Source organism: Acomys minous, assembly GCF_964271855.1.
Source record: "Acomys minous genome assembly, chromosome: 16".
In the NCBI taxonomy this organism is placed as follows: Eukaryota; Metazoa; Chordata; class Mammalia; order Rodentia; family Muridae; genus Acomys; species Acomys minous.
Genome location: NC_140498.1, coordinates 1,965,001 through 1,987,893, shown reverse-complemented (window position 1 = coordinate 1,987,893; position 22,893 = coordinate 1,965,001). Strand labels below are relative to the sequence as shown.

Sequence of the window (22,893 nt, the reverse complement as noted above, 5' to 3'; positions counted from 1 at the left end):
GTGCCAGCAGCCCACAGGCAGAGGCCAGGCAATGGTTCGGGGCCGCGGTTGCTCTAGCACGGGACACTATGAGAGGCCCAGGGCGACAGGTGGCTATTTCTTTAAGCCAGTGGCTGTTCCTCAGGTCAAAGACAACACAGCTACAGAGGACAACAATGGGACATCTGGAGAGGACCTAACACACCCAGCCCTCACTCAGGCTCCAAGCCGGGAAAGGTGCGGCAAGAGCCAATGCAGCATATCTGCAGACTTAACTTTATTGGACACAAAGTGTTGGTGCAGAGGGGCTAAGAGTCGGGCTCTGTGGCAGATGCTGGCTTCTCATCATCAGGGGGACAATCAATGAAGTCAGCCAGCATGGCAGCTGTCTCATCTTGCACCTTTTGGGGACAAAGACATAAAATTCAGTCACACAGACAGAGGAGTAGGTCAGGTAGCAGCAAACCTCTCCCCTTACATAAGCAACTGCACCCCTTCCTCAGCTCACCCCACCAGGCATTCTCCCTGGCTGACCCTCCCCCTCCCTGGCTAACCCTCCCCCTTCCCTGGCTGACCCTCCCCCGTCCCTGGCTGACCCTTCCCTCCTCCCTGGCTGACCCTCCCACCTTCTCCAGGGGAGCTGCAGCTTCTACTTCTGTCTCCATTTCTTCTGTGGCAGGTATCTCTGGTGGGGGTGGCTCCTTGTCACCCCCACCCTCAGTTCCCTCTTCCAGCAGGGTAGGGGGAGCAGAGGACTCTTCTTCAACAAGCTCTTGAGGTGGCCCTGCTGCAGGGCTTCCCCCTTTGGGCTCCACCTCCTCCTGGGAGGGGGGCACCTCAGGGGCCAGGGTGGGAGCCGTCTCAGGCCCTGACACCTCCTCTGGCCCTGGCTCCTCCACTTCCAGTAAGAGCCCGGGCTCAGGCTCCACCTCGGGCTGAGCTTTCGGGGAGTCTATGGGCGGCAGAGCTGGTGGCAGCGTTGGGGGTGGAGGGCCACCTTCTACCTCTCCACCTGCAGAACCAAACTCCACATCGTCCATCTCTTCCAACTCTTCTTCCTCCTCTTCCTCCTCCTCCTCCTCCTCTTCTTCCTCTAATTCACCTTCCTCCTCTTCAAATTCCTCCTCAAATTCCTCCTCCTCCTCTTCTTCAAAATACTCTTCTTCATCTTCTTCTTCTTCCTCAAAGTCTTCTTCCTCATCTTCTTCCTCTTCCTCCTCCTCTTCTTCCTCCTCCTCCTCTTCTTCATCACTGCTGTTAATATTAATAACTGTCAAATCTTCTTCCATGGCTGTGGGTCCTCCCGGTCCGGGAGTCCCTTCGGGGACCAGCTGAGGTGGTGGAAGTGTCACTGGACCAGAAACAGGTGGGGGTGGGGGTGGGGGTGGAGGTAGAGGCCCTGGAGTTGCAGGCAGTTCTTCAGAACCCTCCTTGGCTGGCACAGGAGGGGAGGCTGTTGGTGGGCCAGCAGGAGCCACAGGGGGAGGAGTGCCTGAAGGTGGCGGAGGTGGCAGGGGTGGGAGCCCCTCAGGCACGATCACTACGCTGTCATCAGAGTCACTTTCCAAAGAGATCTCCACATCAGAGGCCTCCTCTTTATCATAATGGACAAAGGCTGGCCTGGGTACCCTCCCCCCAAAAGTTTCATCTGGGGGTATGCTAGGTGGAGGGGTCCCAGTAGGAGCAAGGACAGGGTCCTCACTGGAGGCTGCACGATGGTTTTCAGGGCCAGGAAGGAGCCTGGGTGGCACAGACACCAGGCCTGGGACAGAGAGGCCTAAATGGTTGGCTGTTGCTGGAGGTCCAGGGCGAGAGGGCACTGGGCCTGTGGAGGGCACAGAGCCGGCTGAGGGAATGGGGCCTGCTGGAGGTATCGGGCCTGGAGCTGGCACAGCACCTACGGAGGGCATGGGACCTGGGGGATGGAAGGCTGGAGCCCTGAAGGGAGATGGGGCCTCAGGAGGAGGCACGGGGGCAGGGGTGGGGCAGGTAGGGCCTGAGCTCTGCAGGGGAGGAACTCGGGGATGTGTCAGAGCAGCACAGGTCACCAGTGCTTCTGAGCAGAAAGAGGAGACCTGAGGAAGGGGGAAAGGGCAAGAGCGTCAGAACTCAGGGTCTCACAAGGCCGGCGTCAGGTCAAGAGAACCCAGGAATCAAAGAAAGTCCTGCCCGGTCAGCAATTACCTCAAGACTGTCTTCCCATTGGCCAAGAGAGAAAGCTTTCAGGGCACAGGCAACAGGAGGTGGGCAGCGAGGGGAAGGTGCCAGCAGTAACGCCAGCAGCAGGCGGTAGAGCTCACGGCGACAGCAGGAGCTGTTGTAAGGAGAGCTGCCCAGGACCTCACCCTGCTGGACACTCATGACCAGCGGCAGGACTAGATCATGAAGTTTCTGAAAAGAAAACAAGGAGTCTAGAAACGTCACTAAGACCACGCAGCCCTTCAAGGCCGGAGCCTCGTTCCCAAGCTGCAGTGGACCCGCCTCTGGGGCAAACACTCCCAAGTGCACAAAGCAGAGCCCTCCCCAGGCTTCCCGAGCACCCATCTCTCCTAACCCTGTGAGTCTCCTCCTTGATGAGAGGCCCGCACATGAGGATGGTCCGGCTGAGGCCTGAGGACAGAATGGCATGTCAGAGGCAGACCGCGAGACAAGGGCACACAGCCCAACACGGAGCATCCAGTTCTGCCACTGCTTACCCCGGACAAGGCATTTACCCTCGCGGTTCCTTCCACTGGTATAAAATGGGGGTGACAGATAATGCAGGTCAGACATTATCAATGTAGCACATCTGCATACGTGAGACCTGACCTCACCTTGGCAGTGAGACAGCAGCAGGTAGAAAGAACGCACGGGCCAAGGAACACCATCCAGCAGCACAGCACTCACTAACCGCTGCCTACATTTTCAGATGCTCTGGATGCAGGAAGCCCAGCAGCACCCGCTCTGCAGGGCGCACGAGCTCCACGGCCACAGACCCACGGGTTCTAAGTGCTCACTCACACCGCCTGACGCACAGCGCACAGTCAAGTGCTTGAGTACACGGAACCTTTTGGAGGATCAGGAAAACCCACCAGATCCCCAACCTTTCTAAAAGCGGCTCCGAGCTACCCAACTGTGCGTCCTGCACGGCTGTTCTGTCCCCTAGCCTAGAGCTCTCACCAACCCACCTCTCAGCGCGGCTGCACACACATCGCTGTTAGCGTTCCTGTCCCCTTTCCTGTGGCTGGGTGGGGCCAAGGACTCCCCCATATCGAGCTTTAGCTTCTTGGGTGCACTTGGCTTCGCGCTTTGCAAACCTCCATCGGCACTTCCCCTGGTGCTGCACAGCTTGTGGTACAAGGAAACACAGTTACACGTACAGGCAAACAGGAAGTCAGGATGGATAGTCAGGAAATAGGCACAGGAGACAAGGTCTCGCTCACCTTAAGAGCATCCGCTGGCAGGGAGATGTCACTGAGCAGGTGGGTGAGCAAGGCCTCTCCAGAGGCGCCTCCCTGAAGCATGCCTGCCGAGGCCCCACAAACCTGCACCCACAGCTCTAAGATCGCATACACCTTGGTCCGAATGGTGCTGGAGTAGGAGCAAGGACAGCGGGGTATGACTAGGGGGCTCTGCATGTCCCCACCTGCCCTCTGCACTCTAGCCCCCCTGGACAATCACCTGTAAGGCCTCTCCTGGCCTGGAGCTAGAGTGTCCCTCCCGGTGCTCCAGGCACTGAGGACCTGAGGAAGCAGGCGGCTGATCAGGGTCCCGAAGCGCAGAAGCCGGCCTCCACACCTGGGGGCAGAGGATGGAACAGCGGCCTTCATTCCCGTATGCCTGTGCCCTCTCCACACTATGACCAATCCCACTTACGCAAGGATCAGTGCAGAGAGCAAATCCAGGGCTTCAAGGTGGATAGAGGGCAGCAGCAGCAACCTGAGAGGACCGTCTCCAAGCAAGTTCTGGAGAAAAATTCAGCAATAGTCAGATGAAAAAGAGGAGAACCAGAGAAAGACAGAACCAGAGTAGGAACATTGTACTGAACAATATGGACCCACCGCTGGCCCACCTTAACCCAAACCCTCGTCTCCCACCCTGCAGGAAGAGCCTCAACATGACTGAGCCCTTCAAGGACACCTGGGCTCATCCCCAACGCACGCTGCGCTGGCCACAGGTGGCTCTGCTGTGGGAGTGCGGGCGCCCAGGGTCCTAAGCAAGGCTACACGTGGGAGACAAAGCCCACTCACAATATTCTTGCTACTGATGCTGAGGATCCGGCAGATGAGGTCCAGGATTTCCTGCACAGGAACGGACACAGGAGCCCCAAACTCAGAGCTAGAAAACCAGAGCAAAGACAACCTCAGAGCAGTCGCCCCAGCTTGACTCTCACACCCACCTCGACTTCTCCAGTCCCAAACCCACTCCCTTCCAATTCCACACACCTGAGCATGAGCACCAGGCAGCGGGACAGGCCTGAAAACCTCTGCCGAAGCTGGAGAAGGACATGAGTGGTACCGTCCTCTGCGTGGGGGAGCAGCATCTCTACTCCGGGGCCGTCACTCTGCGCAGGAGCTGGGCAGCAATACAACCACCTACACTCTCTGCCTCTCTCCCACCCTGCCCTTCTCATGTCTACGCGCCGCCGTGTGGGTGCTGGTCCTCTGGAAGAGCAGCCAGTGTTCCTAAGCCCTGAACCACCTCTCCAGCCCCCATCCTTTCTCATACCCACTTACGTTCTCATCCATGTTACCCAGAAACCCACTGCCTTGCCTCCATGCGCCACCCTCCTGTTCCCTCCTGCCACACTCTCCAACCCCTGTCTCTGCCTACAGACCCTGGTCCCTACCAGTCTCCGCTCCCTCATAGAGGGTCCCCAGCAAGCTGTGCAGTGAGACCAACAGACTGTGCAGCTCCTGCTCCCAATTCTCTGTGTGCTTCAGGCCCTGGGAAAAGCCAGCCCCTAAAGAGGGCAACCTGGAGTAACACTCGCAGGCCAGCTGCAAAAGGGCAGAAAACTGGTCAGAAAGGAGCTGAGCTCAGCCATGCGTCTCCCGCCCCACTAACGCCCAAGAGAAGCAGAGATGACAGGAGCTCAAGGAACAGTGAGGCAGAAGTCCCCCAAGATGACAGAAGCCTGTAACTGTGTGCGTTAACAGGAAGAGAGCGCAAAGAGGTGCAAAGGCTGTAAAAGTAACAGCTAAGACTAAGCCAGAAGAGACGCCTCAGGCCTGCTCCCCTGTGCTCCGCCTCTCCCCTCCCTTCACCTGCTGGAGCTGGGGGTTCAAGGCGTCCAAGCGAGACAGGAAGAAAGAGGCCAGCTTGCCCTGGAGGAGGGAAGAAAGGAAGAGGTTATGGGGTAGTGCTGAGAACCCTGTCCACAGCAGTCTTTCCTCCTGAGACTTTGCTTTCCTGTAGACACAATAAGAGTGACGCATCATGGGGCAACGAGGCACCCAGCACATGAACTCTGGTTCTTAGCCTCCTTCTTGAGAGAAAGGGCCTGGCCCCCGCCCCAAAAAACAACACGACTCCCTCTGCTAGCTCTTAAAAATGACAGTGATCTTTCTCACTGAAGCCCAAACACAGTGCAGCTCTGTGAGCTGAGATACAGCAATGGGGCCCAGGCTAGAGTGATTCACCGCCCACAGGGGCAGGTATGGGACCGGGCCCCAAGAACAGGCCCGGAAAGCAGCACAAAGGCACCAGACGCCAGAGCTGCCGCCTGTCCCTCAGCAAACCTGTGCCTCATGACAAACCCTGGAGTCAGTGTCCTAAGGGCCACTGTTTACTGGGGTAGAATAAAAGGGACTTGTGAACACATGAGTAATAGCAGAGGAAAGTCTGTCATTACTTTCAGTAACCTGTAAGTAAAATATAGTTAATCTCTCAATTTTAAGTGCAAACAAGAATGTTTATCAGCAGGACCCATGGCGGTCACAGTGTAAGAGTAATATACCTTACCCTATCAGCTCCTTGCATCACAAACTCAAATTACAGAATTAGTAAGACCTACTTCTATACAGTGAACTGTAGTTCTATGCTGCAATGGTACCCATCATGCGTACGTTAGACCTGCTCGTCAGACACCCTGACCGTCCCCGGTCCTTACTTCCCTCCTAGTCCTCAGTGCTGGCGCCCCTGGGTGTGTGCTTTCCATAACTTCTTACTGAGAACCAGCTCGCTAGATCTACCTTGCCTACTGACTCACACCAGCCGACTGCAGATCTGCCACAGTGGTTATCTGCAACTCACGACTGCTTCCTTTCAATGCACCAGATAAAACTCCCCAAACCAAGACAGGTCTTGATTCCTACACATCCCTGTGGCTTCCAGGCGTGCCATGTACTCCTAAAAGTCCTGGAGGACAGGTAAGAAAGAGGATGTTTATGTATTTCTCCTTGTCGCTGAAGGAATGCTCTCCACCTCAAAATTACTACGTTAAAGAATGATCTGAGGGACAGAGAAACCCTGTCTCAGGGAAAAAAGAAAAAGAAAAAAGAAAAAGAAAGAATGATCTGAGCTGGCAGCTCACCCAGCCAGGGTTTGCGACCTAAGCCCAACGACCATAGCACTGTCACTCGGCTGTGGCCCCCAGCACATGGATGGCAGCTCACAGCACCTGGCACTCGGCTGTGGCCCCCGGCACACGGATGGCAGCTCACAGCACCTGGCACTCGGCTGTGGCCCCCGGCACACGGATGGCAGCTCACAGCACTGGCACTCGGCTGTGGCCCCCGGCACACGGATGGCAGCTCACAGCACTGGCACTCGGCTGTGGCCCCAGCACACGGATGGCAGCTCACAGCACCTGTCAGCTCCAGGTCCAGGGACCAAACACCTTCTGACCTCTGCAGGCACCAGCGACACATGGGGCTTATAGATACATGCAAGCAAAACACTCATACACATAAAATTAAGGGGAAAGAAAATCCAGATTTAAAAAGGAATAAAAGGAGGTGAGAGGGAGGAAGAGACAAGAAAAGGAGTTTATGGGCTAGAGACCAGGCCTAAGCATCTGTAGACAAAGTTCATCTCTGTTCTCCTCAGCTTAGGCAGATAATTTAAGTCAACATCTTCACTATGAAGACTAAGTAAGTACTTCAAGGGAGTATTTACTAGGTTGCTGTGAAAAGAACTTAGAAATGCCAGGGATGGACTCTAAGGTGAAGCACTGTCAGTTTCCTGAGTACTTACTTTTAGCGCGCCACAGGCCCGAGGAAAATAGGTCACACAAGCCTTCATCCCCTCCAAAGCTGAGTGCTCACACTGTGGGAAACGCAGGAAATTAGGAGAAGGAAGCACCAACAGCCCACCCGGCCACCCCGCCTGCCCAGGGCCCCCCCCCTCCAGCCAGCCCCTGGATTCCTCACCCCACCCGCCCAGGGCCCCCCTCCAGCCAGCCCCTGGGTTCCTCACCCCGCCTGCCCAGGGCCCCCCCCTCCAGCCAGCCCCTGGGTTCCTCACCCCGCCTGCCCAGGGCCCCCCCCAGCCAGCCCCTGGGTTCCTCACCCCGCCTGCCCAGGGCCCCCTCCAGCCAGCCCCTGGGTCCTTGCCCTCTCACTTCCAAGTGATCCTCCCTAAGCAGCTTCGTCGGAACAGTACAAGGAGAACCAGGACTGCAAATCTCACCTCTGGTCTGAGGCCCAGCAAGGAAGTAAGAAGGCCAGGAAGGTGGTTGGTGGAGATGTCCCGAAACAGCGTAGGAAGCTGGGATGCATATCGGAGCAGGTCCCTCAGGACAGCCACGGCCAGCTCCATGGTGGGCACTGGGTCCTGGGACTAAAGGTAATAACACAGGTACTGTAAGCCTTACCTTCACTGTCACCAGGAAAGGGACAGGCAGCATAACACCACAGCTTATGGCTAGAGAGATGGCTTAGCAGGTAAGAGCACTGGCTGCTCTTCCAGAGGGCCTGGGTTCAATTCCCTGATCTCATATGGCAGCTCACAACTGTCTGTAACTCCTGTTCCAGGGAGTCTGACACCCTCACACTGACATACATGTAAGCAAAACACCAATGTCACATAAAATAATAAATAAGCCAGGCATGGTGGCGCACGACCTTTAATCCCAGCACTCAGGGAGGCAGAGGCAGGTGGATCGCTGTGAGTTCAAGGCCAGCCTGTTCTACAAAGTGAGTCCAGGACAGCCAAGGCTAACACGGAGAAACCCTGTCTCAAAAAACAAAAACAAAACAAAATAATAGTAATAACAAATAAATAGAAAGGAAAATGCTAATGTCAATATCACCATCACATTTACCAGCACCAGGAAAGAGAACAAGGAGGCTACAAAAGGAACATGAGTCTACAGAAAGGACGTTTACATTTTAATATCCAGCATCGGGGAAGCTGGGTAAGTGCACATGCCTAGCATGCATGAGGCACTGGGTCCCACCCCCAGACCCTCAAAAGCAGAGTAAATCACAAAATAAGGATGTACCTGGGTCCTAGGAACTTATTTGAAGAAAAGAAGTAACAAAGGCACACCGTAACGATCTAACGTTTGGCAGATCCCAAAGGTCTTTCTTTTCTCATAGTGTGTTTCTCTGCCCCACCTCTCCAACTTTGACTCACAACCACCCCGGAACTCATGGGGAAAAGCTTTTTTTTTTTTAATTAACAGGCGCCTAAGGAAAGAAAATCATTTGGCACATACCTCCTTCTAAGCCAGAGGAGGCCATGTGTCAGCAATACACATAAGAACACTAAGAAGCCATGTGCCATCAGCAGGGCATGATGTGTCAAGTCCCAACTTGGGGTTAAGGCAAGAAGGTGGCTTGAGACCCGGACTTTAAAGACAGCCTGGGCTACACATCTCATCTCAGAAATAATTTATTTTCCTTTCTTCTTTTCTCCTCCCATTTATTTATGACAGGAGCATGTTTTTCCTTCCACCATGTCCAGGACTGAGCTAAGGTTGTCCCACTGAACAGCAAGTGGCTTTACCCACTGAGCCACCTTGACAAATCCCTTGATTTTAAAAAGAAAGTCGGCCCCTGAGCTACCAACAGGCCTGCGACACTGCCCAGCAGCCCCACCACTGCAGCCCTGCCCAGCAGCCCCACCACTGCAGCCCTGCCCAGCAGCCCCACCACTGCAGCCCTGCCCAGCAGCCCCACCACTCTTCTCTCCACTGAGCTTGCAAATCCCAGCCCCCACCACCGCCACCCTGCATGGCCGAGCCTTCGATTTGGCAGAGAAAACTGAAGCCAAAGATTGGCCTAACTTACAGCTTCAACTCCCAAACCTGAAATTTTAAGTTTTAAAACACCTTAGGTTTCGGCACCGACGCTCACCTCCCTCCTCCTGCCTTACACATCCTTCCCTGGACGGAATCGTGACCCTTCTCTCCCCACTGACATGCGCACAGGGTCACGAAGCTCCCGTCTCAGGAATCCTTTCCTTGAGCCAATAGAAAACTCTAGCCCTAAGTCCCAAGATCCGGTCAATTCTGGCTCCCTTGACAACCCTGAGTCTCAATCTACCCTCTTCTCCCAGTTGCAGCTCATCCCAATCCAATCGAGCCTGTGTTCACAGCTCTTCAGAAACTAGTTTCACTGGCCTAAGTTTTACTAATACAGTAAGTGACCCCAGGTCAGTCGTGTTCCAACTCCAGTGAGCACAAACAGAAATCACTCCCAGGAAGATCAACAGAAGTGACTCCTCCCTCTTTCCTCATGTACTCCTCCCTGGAACCCACCCAACCCCACACTCTTACCTGCCCCTCCCTCTCCTTTTGGATTCCATCCAACCCACAATCCTGGTCATCTCTTTGGCTTGCTCTGTGTCAGTCTCAGGCTCTTCAGTAAACTCCTCCTCCTGCACTGACCCCTCAGCAGGGCAAAGCTCACTTCTGCCAAGGACACAGCAAAACCCACCTCTTCTTCCCTGCCAGCTCAACACTGAGAGCTCCAGAGTAAAACATCCCAACAGAAGCCTCTTCCAGGACACAGTCACATCAAGAGGCCATCTACTGACAGGGCTGCTACCCAACACTCCAGGACACACTCCCAGTGTTTCCTTTTCCTCCCTGAGTCTTGACTGCTTTCCACTGTTCTGAAGGCCACAAATCGTGCTGGTCATGCCTTCTCCCTAAAGGTAATCACTCTGTACGCCCATCGAATTGGCTAAACAGCACTTTACTGACAACTGTTAAATGCACAAGGTATTCCTCCACAACCTGCCTCTCAGCAGTCCCACACTACCACCGTCCCCAGCTACTGCAGTGCTGTCCTCCTCATCACTGTCCCCAGCTACTGCAGTGCTGTCCTCATCACTGTCCCCAGCTACTGCGGCGCTGTCCTCCTCATCACTGTCCCCAGCTACTGCAGTGCTGTCCTCATCACTGTCCCCAGCTACTGCAGCGCTGTCCTCCTCATCACTGTCCCCAGCTACTGCAGTGCTGTCCTCATCACTGTCCCCAGCTACTGCGGCGCTGTCCTCCTCATCACTGTCCCTAGCTACTGCAGCGCTGTCCTCCTCATCACTGTCCCCAGCTACTGCAGTGCTGTCCTCATCACTGTCCCCAGCTACTGCAGCGCTGTCCTCCTCATCACTGTCCCCAGCTACTGCAGTGCTGTCCTCATCACTGTCCCCAGCTACTGCAGCGCTGTCCTCATCACTGTCCCCAGCTACTGCAGCGCTGTCCTCATCACTGTCCCCAGCTACTGCAGCGCTGTCCTCCTCATCACTGTCCCCAGCTACTGCAGCGCTGTCCTTATCACTGTCCCCAGCTACTGCAGCGCTGTCCTCATCACTGTCCCCAGCTACTGCAGTGCTGTCCTCCTCATCACTGTCCCCAGCTACTGCAGTGCTGTCCTCCTCATCACTGTCCCCAGCTACTGCAGTGCTGTCCTCTTCACTGTCCCCAGCTACTGCAGCGCTGTCCTCCTCATCACTGTCCCCAGCTACTGCAGTGCTGTCCTCATCACTGTCCCCAGCTACTGCAGTGCTGTCCTCTTCATCACTGTCCCCAGCTACTGCAGCACTGTCCTCCTCATCACTGTCCCCAGCTACTGCAGTGCTGTCCTCCTCATCACTGTCCCCAGCTACTGCAGTGCTGTCCTCTTCACTGTCCCCAGCTACTGCAGTGCTGTCCTCCTCATCACTGTCCCCAGCTACTGCAGCGCTGTCCTCATCACTGTCCCCAGCTACTGCAGTGCTGTCCTCTTCACTGTCCCCAGCTACTGCAGTGCTGTCCTCTTCATCACTGTCCCCAGCTACTGCAGTGCTGTCCTCTTCACTGTCCCCAGCTACTGCAGTGCTGTCCTCATCACTGTCCCCAGCTACTGCAGCGCTGTCCTCATCACTGTCCCCAGCTACTGCAGTGCTGTCCTCTTCACTGTCCCCAGCTACTGCAGTGCTGTCCTCCTCATCACTGTCCCCAGCTACTGCAGTGCTGTCCTCCTCATCACTGTCCCCAGCTACTGCAGTGCTGTCCTCTTCACTGTCCCCAGCTACTGCAGTGCTGTCCTCTTCATCATTGTCCCCAGCTACTGCAGTGCTGTCCTCATCACTGTCCCCAGCTACTGCAGTGCTGTCCTCTTCACTGTCCCCAGCTACTGCAGTGCTGTCCTCCTCATCACTGTCCCCAGCTACTGCAGTGCTGTCCTCTTCACTGTCCCCAGCTACTGCAGTGCTGTCCTCTTCACTGTCCCCAGCTACTGCAGTGCTGTCCTCTTCATCACTGTCCCCAGCTACTGCAGCGCTGTCCTCATCACTGTCCCCAGCTACTGCAGTGCTGTCCTCTTCACTGTCCCCAGCTACTGCAGTGCTGTCCTCATCACTGTCCCCAGCTACTGCAGTGCTGTCCTCTTCACTGTCCCCAGCTACTGCAGCGCTGTCCTCCTCATCACTGTCCCCAGCTACTGCAGTGCTGTCCTCTTCACTGTCCCCAGCTACTGCAGTGCTGTCCTCTTCATCACTGTCCCCAGCTACTGCAGCGCTGTCCTCCTCATCACTGTCCCCAGCTACTGCAGCGCTGTCCTCTTCATCACTGTCCCCAGCTACTGCAGCGCTGTCCTCTTCATCACTGTCCCCAGCTACTGCAGCGCTGTCCTCATCACTGTCCCCAGCTACTGCAGTGCTGTCCTCTTCATCACTGTCCCCAGCTACTGCAGTGCTGTCCTCCTCATCACTGTCCCCAGCTACTGCAGTGCTGTCCTCCTCATCACTGTCCCCAGCTACTGCAGTGCTGTCCTCCTCATCACTGTCCCCAGCTACTGCAGTGCTGTCCTCCTCATCACTGTCCCCAGCTACTGCAGTGCTGTCCTCCTCATCACTGTCCCCAGCTACTGCAGTGCTGTCCTCCTCATCACTGTCCCCAGCTACTGCAGTGCTGTCCTCCTCATCACTGTCCCCAGCTACTGCAGCACTGTCCTCCTCATCACTGTCCCCAGCTACTGCAGTGCTGTCCTCCTCATCACTGTCCCCAGCTACTGCAGCGCTGTCCTCATCACTGTCCCCAGCTACTGCAGTGCTGTCCTCATCACTGTCCCCAGCTACTGCAGTGCTGTCCTCATCACTGTCCCCAGCTACTGCAGTGCTGTCCTCATCACTGTCCCCAGCTACTGCAGTGCTGTCCTCATCACTGTCCCCAGCTACTGCAGTGCTGTCCTCATCACTGTCCCCAGCTACTGCAGTGCTGTCTTCCTCATCACCGTCCCCAGCTACTGCAGTGTTGTTCTCCTCTACCTTTAAAGCACAGACCTGGGTCCTCTGCTACAAATCCTCTTCTTACTGGTTCTTTCTTTACCCAGCACCCAGAGTGAAATTTTCCAAAGTGATAATGTCATCACCACCACTTCCTGGTTACCACTATGGTTTTCATAACCTCCAAATACCCTCCACCAGATTATTTTTTTAAGATTTATTTATTGCATTATGAGCGCTTTATCTTCAGAAGAGGGCATCAGATCACATTATAGATGTTGTGAGCCACCATGTGGCTGCTCGGTATTGAACTCAGGACCTCTGGAAGAGCACGTGGTGCTCGTAACTACTGAGCCATCTCTCCAGCCCCATCTATGGGATTCTTATTCTCCAACACAGTAGTGCTGAGGCAGCATGTTTCCCTGGCTAAGTCATAAAGAGACAGCCACTGCAGTGGTAGGTCAGTTAGGGGAGGCTGGGCACACGGCACTCAAGGCCACCCCCATGTCCCACTGACACCGGCCATGTTTCCCTGGCGCCAGCAGGTCCTCAAGAGATGCTTCCCTTCAGTGACTGTCCAGCTTCTGGAGCCATGACTCACACAGCTGTTCTTTCCACATTATCACTCTGTGGCACTATTATCGCAGCAGAACAAACAGACAGACAGACAGACATACTCAGAACCTCTGATGAACCCCCACTACTCAGAGAATAAAAGACAAATTCCTTATAAAATAACGGCCCATGGCTTGGTTCTCCTACACCCAGCCCCCTAATCTGCCATGTTTACAAGTCTTCAAATGGCTGACTTCCTCTGTTATGAGGATTTTATACTTTTAAAATACTTTGTAGCCAAATTAACTACTGATCAGAAGAGAAAAACATTTTGCAAACTTATGGCCCTAATCCCTAACCCCACATCGCCCTAGGAGGGTCTAAGTCCAAGTCCATATTCTCAGGGAACTAATCACGCAGTAGGTGTCACTTCTCCTCCGTGACATCAGCCTCAGTGCCAGTGACCTCCGTTAGAAGCATGTGAGTGTCTGGGTTTTGCACGGCCTATACCCTAAGAATGTTTTTTCCATTTAACAGAAACCACCTGGCCCAGGAGTCTAAATCACTATCTGCAAGCTCCTAGTTCATAAGAAGATACCCCAGTCCCTACATTAGACGTGAGAGCCATCATCCAAGTGCAATCCAAGCACCTCTCCCCCTAAGCACAGCTTACCAGGCGTGCTCAGAAAATGCTAATGGAATAAGGACTGAAGGCAGCACAGCGGGTACTAGGAGACTAAAACTCTGAAGGACTAACAAAGCAATAGACCGAAACACACACACAAAAAGTCCTTACAGAAACAACTTCAGAGCTGTCACTCCTTAGGAAAGGAAACAGAGTGAAGCTGAGAGTTACAGTGTGTGAAAGGGAGCTAAAAGATGAAACGACCAGGAAGTTTTAAAAGATCCTTATTTGAAGCTTAATCTCCTCTGTCCACAAAGCAGAAAACTGTTTTCAGTCATTCTATCCCAGAACTAAACATCCAAGCCACAAAGAACATACCTGAACAGCGTCTGAGGAGGGGAGGAGGACGAGGAGGAGGGGAAGATGGCAGGGAGGAGGGGAGGGGGGGATGGAAGAAGGGAGGGAATCCTTACCTGCAACACCTGCTGGATGCTCCGAAGCCAAGAAATACAGTGCTGCTGGAACACTTCCGTGGGGCTCTCCCCTACCAGCAAGGACAGCAGACACAGGCCTTCAAACCTTATAAGCAAGAAGAGGGTGACGAGGAGGTAGAGGCTAGACTGCAGAGAAGCCTCCTCACTGTCCTTTTCCTTTCACTGGGCTATAGTGAGACTCCATCCCCAGATTCCCTACGGACGGGACGGGAGCAGAGCCCATCTCAGGTGGGGAACAGGAGCCCCGGGAGATGGCAATGGCGAGCAGTGAGCTCACCAAGAAAACCTCTCCACAGCTCCTGGAATGGAAAAAGAGCTCTTGACTCTAGCGGGTGGGGACAAAGGACAGTCCACCATACAGGCGACATACAGGCGACCCACTCCCTACAGGCACACCATCCTGAAGAAACAGGGTCAAAGACTTACCGAGTTTTGATGGAGCCAAGATGTGCATTACTGAGATTCACCAACGCCCCAAGAGCTGAAAGATTCTAAACGTGGAGGGAAAAAACAGGAGCAAATCAGACAAAGGTCACCTAAGACACAGAAGAAATTCTCCATTCCTGATTGTCCCTGAATTAGCTTCCTAAAGGTGCACTTTGTGAGCCACCAGCCTACATCACAGCTGCCTGTCCTACATCCTGTTTCCTCAAGCTTTCTCTAGTCTGACCTCCTCCTTCACATGGGAGGTGTCTGACCTCCTCCTTCCCATGGGGGTGTCTGACCTCCTCCTTCCCATGGGGGTGTCTGACCTCCTCTTTCACATGGGGGGGTGTCTGACCTCCTCCTTCACATGGGGGTGTCTGACCTCCTCTTTCACATGGGGGGTGTCTGACCTCCTCCTTCCCATGGGGGTGTCTGACCTCCTCTTTCACATGGGGGGTGTCTGACCTCCTCCTTCCCATGGGGGTGTCTGACCTCCTCTTTCACATGGGGGGTGTCTGACCTCCTCCTTCCCATGGGGGTGTCTGACCTCCTCTTTCACATGGGGGGTGTCTGACCTCCTCCTTCCCATGGGGGTGTCTGACCTCCTCTTTCACATGGGGGGTGTCTGACCTCCTCTTTCACATGGGGGGTGTCTGACCTCCTCTTTCACATGGGGGGTGTCTGACCTCCTCTTTCACATGGGGGGTGTCTGACCTCCTCTTTCACATGGGGGGTGTCTGACCTCCTCTTTCACATGGGGGTGTCTGACCTCCTCCTTCACATGGGGGGTGTCTGACTTCCTCCTTCACATGGGGGGGTCTCAGGATGAGACACTTCAGAGCTCACAAGAGGACACCCCAACTTACCTACTAGATTTCAACACTAAGGCTTCCTTTCCCTCCTCAGGCCGACCTCATGCCTGGCAAGCACCTAGAGTAAAGCCCTCCACACTTGCCAGCTGAATGAGGCCCAGACCATGCAAGCCCTTCTTCCATCACTTGGGGAAAACAACTCTGCTCCTCTTGCTTCTGCCTTCCTTGGAGAGCACCAGGGAAGAACAACTCCACACAGACTCAGCCGCCCATGCCTGTCACACACACAGATGTCCCTTCAGCCCCTCTCCATCACCCAAAGCAGCCCTCCCCTAGGGCACCTACGTCTCCCGAAGGCTAGACATCAGGCGTTCCTTCTAACTCCACGCCAGCACTAAGTCGATAAAAGAAGGCTCAGCTTAATAAACCATCTAAGATCCCACAACAGTGACAGGCTTGGAGGGTGACAACACGGGCCACCACGCCTGACAGGCTGCATTTCACTCCCAGAATGCACATGGTATTAGGAGAATCAACTCCCAAAGCCACCCTCCAACCTCCACATGTGCACTATGGCATGCACACACCCACACATACATAAATGAGAGGAGCATTTATATTTGAAAAAGGGGAAGGAGGGTCCTTACTCAGGAGGCAGAAACTGTTCATTCATTTATTCAGTACTTGAGGAAAAACATTGTTTTAGATGCTGGGTAGCTTATTTCCCAAATGGAAGAAAGTGTAAATAAACAATCCATAAGGTAAACACAGGCTGAGCATTCACAATTAGAAAATCCAAAATGCTCCAAATCCAAACCATTAAGTTCCAGGGACCTGACACAAGTGGAAACCCCACATCTGACCTTAAAAGAAAACACAGGTTGAGCTGGAGAGATGGCTCAGAGGATAAGAGCACTGCCTGATCTTCCAAAGGTCCTGAGGAGTTCAATTCCCAGCAACCACATGGTGGCTCACAACCATCTATAATGAGATCTGGTGCCCTCTGCTGGCATGTAGGCATAATACTATAATCGTAACAGACAGACAGACAACCACTGGTGAAGCCTGGTGGTGGCAGTGCTACATGCCTTTAACCCTAGCACCTCCAAAAGCAATCAGGGGCCAGCCTGGTCTACAGAGTTAGTTCCAGGATAGCCAGGGCTACACAGAGAAACCCTGTCTTGAGGGAAAACACACACACACACACACACACACACACACACACACACACACCAAAACAGGCGAAGCCAGGCATAATCCCAGCACTCATGAAGCAGAGGCAGGCAATCTCTGTGAATTCCAGTCCAGCCTGGTCTACATAGCAAGATCCAGGCCAGCCCGAAATGCATAAACAAAGGCTGAAGAGACAGCTCAGTGGTAAGAGCACTTGTGGCTCTTCCAGGACACAGCGTCAGCACCCATGTAGTGGTTCACAACTATCTGCAACTCCAGTTCCAAGGGAGCCAATGCCTGTCCTCCACAGGTACCATTTTTGTATGCGGTACACATGTAAATTCGCAGGCTAAACACACACAATGTGGAATACATGGAAACACGCAGGCTAAACACACACATACACAAAATTAATAAATCTACAAAAATTAAAAACAAAACCACAGGTACACATTTCATCAGTTTTTTGTTCTACAACCCCTACACAAAAGAGTCATAAAATGCATGTTCAAAGCCCACCCTGGTCAACAGCTACTTCCCCATAATGTATCACGTATGGCTAAGCCCTGCGTGCATTACTCACTATAAATTACTTTTTATTCTTTTCCTTCTCTCTGCTCTATGGCATAAGTGTGTGTGTGTGTGTGTGTGTGTGTGTGTGTGTGTGTGTGTGTATCCATCACAGAGAGAAAGAGGCTGCAAATAACTCTAAGGATAACAGCAGAAATAAGAAGCAGCAGAAATGTTTGCCCACAGCCCAGTTGTGATAACTATAGTTGAACAGTAGTGACAACAAAGAGGACGTCAACATTAGGGAAAATGCACCAACTGACAATGTGGGGACATGCGTGCAGGGCTTGCTGAAGGACTAGTCAGCACACATCCGCAACAGAACAAAAACTCAGGTAGCTGGAAAAATCAGAGGGATTTCTATAACAAGCAAAAATGTTAACAGGGAAGACAACTGGAGTATTCCAAACGGCCATCCACTTAGGTCTGAGACTGTGCAGTAACTTGCCACACAATCTGTCTGCCTGAGCTCTCATCCCCAGAGTCCACACAAAAGCCATCCCTAACAGTGGTGTAAGCATGCGTAATCCCAGTATCCCCTAACGAGAAATACGAGGTAGGACAAGAGCATCAACAGGCCAGGCATGGTGGCGCACGCCTTTAATTCCAGCACACTGGAGGCAGAGGCAGGAGAATCGCTGTGAATTCGAGGCCAGCCTGGTCTACAATGTTATTCCAGCACAGCCAAGGCTAAACAGAAAAATCCTGTCTCGAAAAAAAGAAAGAAAGAAAGAAAGAAAGAAAGAAAGAAAGAAAGAAAGAAAGAAGAGCATCAACAGCAGCTCTTGGCCAGCTAGCCTGGCTTACACCACAGCCAAGAGACCTTGTCTGGAGGCAAGAACTTGAGGACCTGAAGGTTCCTTTGACCTTTGACTTGTGCACCGTGCTACCTTTGCCCCAACCCACCAACATAGACACACAGCTGCGCGCCAAAGCACACGCCTTTAATCTCAGCAACACTTGAGTCCAGCCTGGTCTTCATAGTTCCAGACCAGCCAGGCCCACATAGTGAGACTTTGTCTCCAAAAGAAGGGAGAACTTGGTCGGGTGGTGGTGGCAGCGCCCGCCTTTAATCCCAGCACTCGCCCCCCCCCAAAAAAAAAAGTTTCGTCAAAAGAACACGCTGAAGAGCATCCAGCTACTTAAGAGACCTAGCATGGGACTGAGTCCTTTCATTCCTTTGTGCCCATCAATGGCCTAACAGAAACAGGGCCTAGCTTTTCGCTGGGGAAAACGGCCGATAACGAAATACGTGAATCTCGCTCGCCAAGAAAGGTTAAGCGGCTCTCCTCTCTACCCCGGGCTCTCCTCTCCTCGAGCTCACTGCCACAGCGCCAGGAAGGCGTGATCACTGTGCCCGGCTGCCTCCCCAGCCTTCCCACGGCGACCACGCGGGCCACGGACTTACCTGAGCCCCACCCACCGTCCCATGCAGCCGCAGCAAGCACATGAGCCCAGGCAAATGCGGGGCCCACTGGATTGGGGGATGCACGGGGGCCACGGGGGACGGCGTCCGCGGCTGCAGCAACCCAGAAACGCTCTCCAACAGCAGCAGACGCAAACGCGGGCCCGATCCCGCCGCGGAGAGACCCCCAGCCCCGCCAGGAACCCCAGCCGGGGAGCCCGCAGAGGGCCCACTAAGAACGGCTGCCGCCATCTTCACAGGCTCGAGCGGTGGCGTGGCGTGATGACGCAAACAGAAGCGCGACGCACGCCGCTCGGGGAGGGGGCTTGGGGAGGGGGCTGAGGCCTGGCGCGCGGCGTGAATGGAGCATGCGCAGAGTGGGCGGGCGCTGGCGCCAGGGCGGCTGGCGAGCTGCTAGCCCCCGGGGCCAGGTGCGGTGGGGCGGGGCGGAGGCGGGGCTGCGCCCTCCAGACACGTGCTCTGCAGGAAAGGCGCGGGAGTCCTAAAGATTTCTGTCCAGCCCGGGTTCTGGTCACCTTTTTTTTACCCCCCCTCGCAAGCCCCCCGGGTTCAATGATGCTAAGGAGCCAAACCCCCAAGTGTGAAATCAGTTCTAAGCTGCTTTTTCAAAAACAGAAAAAAAAACAAGCCCAAATTTCACATGCTGTAAAAATGAAAAGAGAAGCGCAACTCTTGTCCCCCAAGGCACTCCCAGCTGTTTGTTTTTGCAAGGGTAGGGTTCGCTGTTGGTCTTTCTCACTCGCTTAGTGTGGTCCTCTTTTAAGTGGTGAGGACAGTGATTTCACTGGCTGTGACAAGAGTTAGCCATTGCTTCCTTGAATTTTGCTGCCCCGGGTTTCTCTGATAGGCTGGCTAGCCAGTGTGTTCTAGAATTAGACTCAATAGCCATATGTGGTCTCGGTTTCCTATACAATCCTCAGGGCCTGGGATTCTGCTTCCAGAAGAGGTTAGCTTGGGCCGAGGGTGGAGCTCGACGGTAGAGTGTTGACTTAGCATGAGGGGGTTTCTGTGTTCAATCCTGAGCACCAGCTAACACAACGGAAAGCAATGTGTGTGCGCACATATATGCACAACTCACACGTCCCAAATGGAGGTAATTTTTTTACCATTTCCTATTTCTAATGCCACTCACGCCTGTTTCTCTACCCTCTCTGTCCTGACCTTTTCAAAGGCCCTCCCTCCATCCTCCAACCATGTCTACTCCCAATTCAGTCCCGGCCTTTGTACAGACTTCCAATTCTGCTGGACAGACTGCCCTTTGATTCCCTTGTTGCTGCACTCAGAAAAGTCTTCTTTCTAAGTAGCCCCGCGCCCAATCCCCATCACCACCCACGCACTTTTTTTTTTCAAGACAGGGTTTCTCTGTGTGGTCCTGGCTTTCCTGGATTCTCTGTAGACCAAGCTGGCCTCAAACTCATGGAGATCCACCTGCCTCCGCCTCCCTGTGCTGGGATTACAGGTGTGTGCCAGCACACCCAGCTCACACACATTTTTTAAAGACAAGGTCTTAAGTAGTCTGGACTGACAAACTTCCTATGTACTTAAAGATGGCATTAAACTCCTGAGTCTCCTGCCTCTGCCTCCCAAGTGCTGGGACTCCAGGCCTGTGCCAACACACGCAGTCCATGTGGTGCTGGGGATTGAACCCAGGCCCTCATGCATGCTAGGTAGGCATTTGACCAAGTGATCTAAATCCTGGTCTTTATTATTTTTTTCTTTCTTTAATTTCAGTGTGTGTGGGAGGGTGTATGTGTGTGTGTCTATATGTGTGTGTCTGTGTGTGTGTCTGTGTGTCTGTCTCTGTGTCTATGTGTGTGTGTCTGTGTGTCTGTCTGTGTGTGTCTGTGTGTGTCTGTGTATCTGTCTGTCTGTCTGTGTCTATGTGTATGTGTCTGTGTGTGTCTGTGTATCTGTCTGTCTGTGTCTATGTGTATGTGTCTGTGTCTGTGTGTGTATCTGTGTGTGTGTGTATCTGTGTGTGTGTGTGTGTGTGTCTGTGTCCATGTGAAGTGGCAGAGATGCAGGAAGGAAGGGTAACCCACGGTGCACGTGGGGAGTCCTGAAAACTTTTGGGAGTCTTACCCACCTCAGCTAGTCCTTCTACCAACGGAACTAGCCCTATCTTCTATTTTAAGTAGTACATATTAAATGGATAACAATACATTTCATGGTTTCATGACCACTTATAGATTTTATTTTGGAGGTGCTTTGAGACAAGGTCTCTCCATGTAGGCAGGGCAGCCTCAAATTTGCAGCAACTGATGGACCAGCCTGACTCCATCTTACGATTAAAAGCCAATTTACAAGGTCAAAATAGGTTCACTCCTGTTTTCTGTAAAACTTGGGTTTGATCACGTCTTGACCTATTTTCTGTAATTTGATATGATCCATGCTCTATACTCTAACCCCACCCTGGGAAGATGCTCTGCCAAATCATGTTCATTTCCTTGTTTTTCAAGACAGGGTTTCTTTGTGTATCCCTGGCTGTCCTGGACTCGCTTTGTAGACCAGGCTGGTCTCGAACTCACAACGATCTGCCTGCCTCTTCCTCCCAAGTGCTGGGAGTAAAGTTGTGCACTACTATGCCTGGCCCAGCTTTGCACTTTCTGTAGCTGAGGATAACCTTGATCCTTCTCCGTCTACTGTCTCACGGACGAAATTACAGGCACTCAGGACAGCACCTCTGACCTTCAGTTTGTGTCACCCTAGTGGCTGAGGAGATGGAAAGTCTATTCTGGTATTTACCTGGCATTGAGAACTGGCTGCTTAGCTTAGCGGTTTGTTTTGGTTTGTTTGTTTGCTTGCTTGCTTTTCCTTGCTCTCATTCAATACGCCCCTAAACACCTCCCCTCCCTCCACTCGTCCCAGCTCTCCCCCCACCACCCCCCAGATCCACTTCTCCAAAATTTCCTTTCAGAAAAGAACAGGCTCCTGGGGGTGTCTGCCGAACACCACATAGCAAGATGCATCAGACTAGGCACAACCCTCATATCACGGCTGTTGAGGCAACCCAGGAGGAGGAAAGGAGTCCCAAAAGCAGGCTAAAGAATCAGAGACAAGCCGGACCTGGTCGCGCATGCACACCTGGGATCCCAGCACTCAGGAGGCAGAGGCAGGAGGATCTCTATGAGTTCGAGGCCAGCCTGGTCTACAGAGTGAGTCCTGAACAGCCAGGGCTACACAGAGAAACCTATTCGGAAAACAAAACAAAATCAGAGACATCCCCCCAACACTGTTATAAATTCCATTAAAAACCCATAACAAATACACAGAAAACCTAGTGCAGCCCTATGCAGGCTCCGTAAGCCCTGTGAGCCTGGCTTTGTCGGTTCTATGGGCTCTGCTCTCCTGGTGTCCTCGACCCCTCTACATTTCTTCCTCCCCCCTCTTCCACGGGGCTCCCCGAGCTCCAAGGGGTGAGACCTGATGGAGATATCTCCAGTTTGGACTCTTTCTCCACCTGATCTTTGGCTGGGAAAAATCTGTGTTTTGCAGCATTTGTATCTGTGCACCACATGCATGCAATGCCCACGGAGACCAGAAGAGGGCGGCAGATTCCTTGGAACTAGAGTTAAACAGCCGTTTGTGACCCAGGTGGGTGCTCAGAATTAACTGTAATCAGTGCTCTTAACCACTGAGCCATTACTCCAGCCCTCAGCTTGGGGTTCTTTTGTTCGTGTTTTCGTTTGGTTTTTGGTTTTTTTCGAGACAGAGTTTCTCTGTGTGTAGCTTTGGCTGTCTTGGAACTCACTCTGTAGATCAGGCTGGCCTCGAACTCACAGAGATCCACCAGTCTCTGCCTCCCAAGTGCTGGGATTAAAGGCGTGCACCACCATGCCTAACCCAGCATAGTGGATTAAAGGATGCACCACTACTGCCCTGCAGCTTAGGGTTCTTATACATATATTACTGAAAGTAATCTCCTGTGAAATGAATATCTGGCAAACGTTAATGTTCTGTATTTTATTTTATTTATTTATTTATTTTAAAACCCTTCATTATGTAGCCCTTTTTGGCTTAGAACTCACTATGTAGACCAGGCTAGTCCCACAGACACAGAGTTCCACCTGTCTCTGCCCCTTCTGGGATTAAAAGTGTGCACCACTGCACCTGGCTATGCAAAAGTATTGTAATTTGGTTCAATCACTTTCTGGCTTACTTTTGTGTGGTTGCTATGGGGAGTTCGTGTACACTTGG

At 53.1% G+C, this 22,893-nt stretch overlaps 1 protein-coding gene across 1 annotated transcript; it reads right to left on the bottom strand.

The window, feature by feature from the left end:
• Positions 1 to 239: 239 nt before the first annotated feature.
• PELP1 (proline, glutamate and leucine rich protein 1) lies at positions 240 to 18,975 on the bottom strand. The gene is made up of 17 exons (XM_084761122.1): positions 18,679 to 18,975; positions 14,716 to 14,780; positions 14,269 to 14,374; positions 7,591 to 7,740; positions 7,156 to 7,227; positions 5,226 to 5,285; positions 4,808 to 4,958; positions 4,404 to 4,533; positions 4,209 to 4,296; positions 3,835 to 3,923; positions 3,640 to 3,756; positions 3,402 to 3,549; positions 3,147 to 3,306; positions 2,534 to 2,589; positions 2,164 to 2,370; positions 606 to 2,054; positions 240 to 380 (listed from the first exon to the last, which is right to left on the bottom strand). The coding sequence occupies exons 1-17, from the start codon at positions 18,925 to 18,927 to the stop codon at positions 288 to 290; spliced, it is 3,390 nt and encodes a 1,129-aa protein (XP_084617248.1). The 5' UTR covers positions 18,928 to 18,975; the 3' UTR covers positions 240 to 287.
• Between the last annotated feature and the right edge of the window lie 3,918 nt (positions 18,976 to 22,893).

Excerpts from the sequence above, each read along its gene's own strand:
- PELP1 (XM_084761122.1), bottom strand. The coding sequence starts at position 18,927 with ATGGCGGCAGCCGTTCTTAGTGGGCCCTCTGCGGGCTCCCCGGCTGGG. Across the intron at positions 4,959-5,225 it reads TGAACCCCCAGCTCCAGCAG|CTGGCCTGCGAGTGTTACTC; the intron begins GTGAAGGGAGGG and ends GCCCTTTTGCAG. Across the intron at positions 4,534-4,807 it reads CTATGAGGGAGCGGAGACTG|CTCCTGCGCAGAGTGACGGC; the intron begins GTAGGGACCAGG and ends ATTGCTGCCCAG.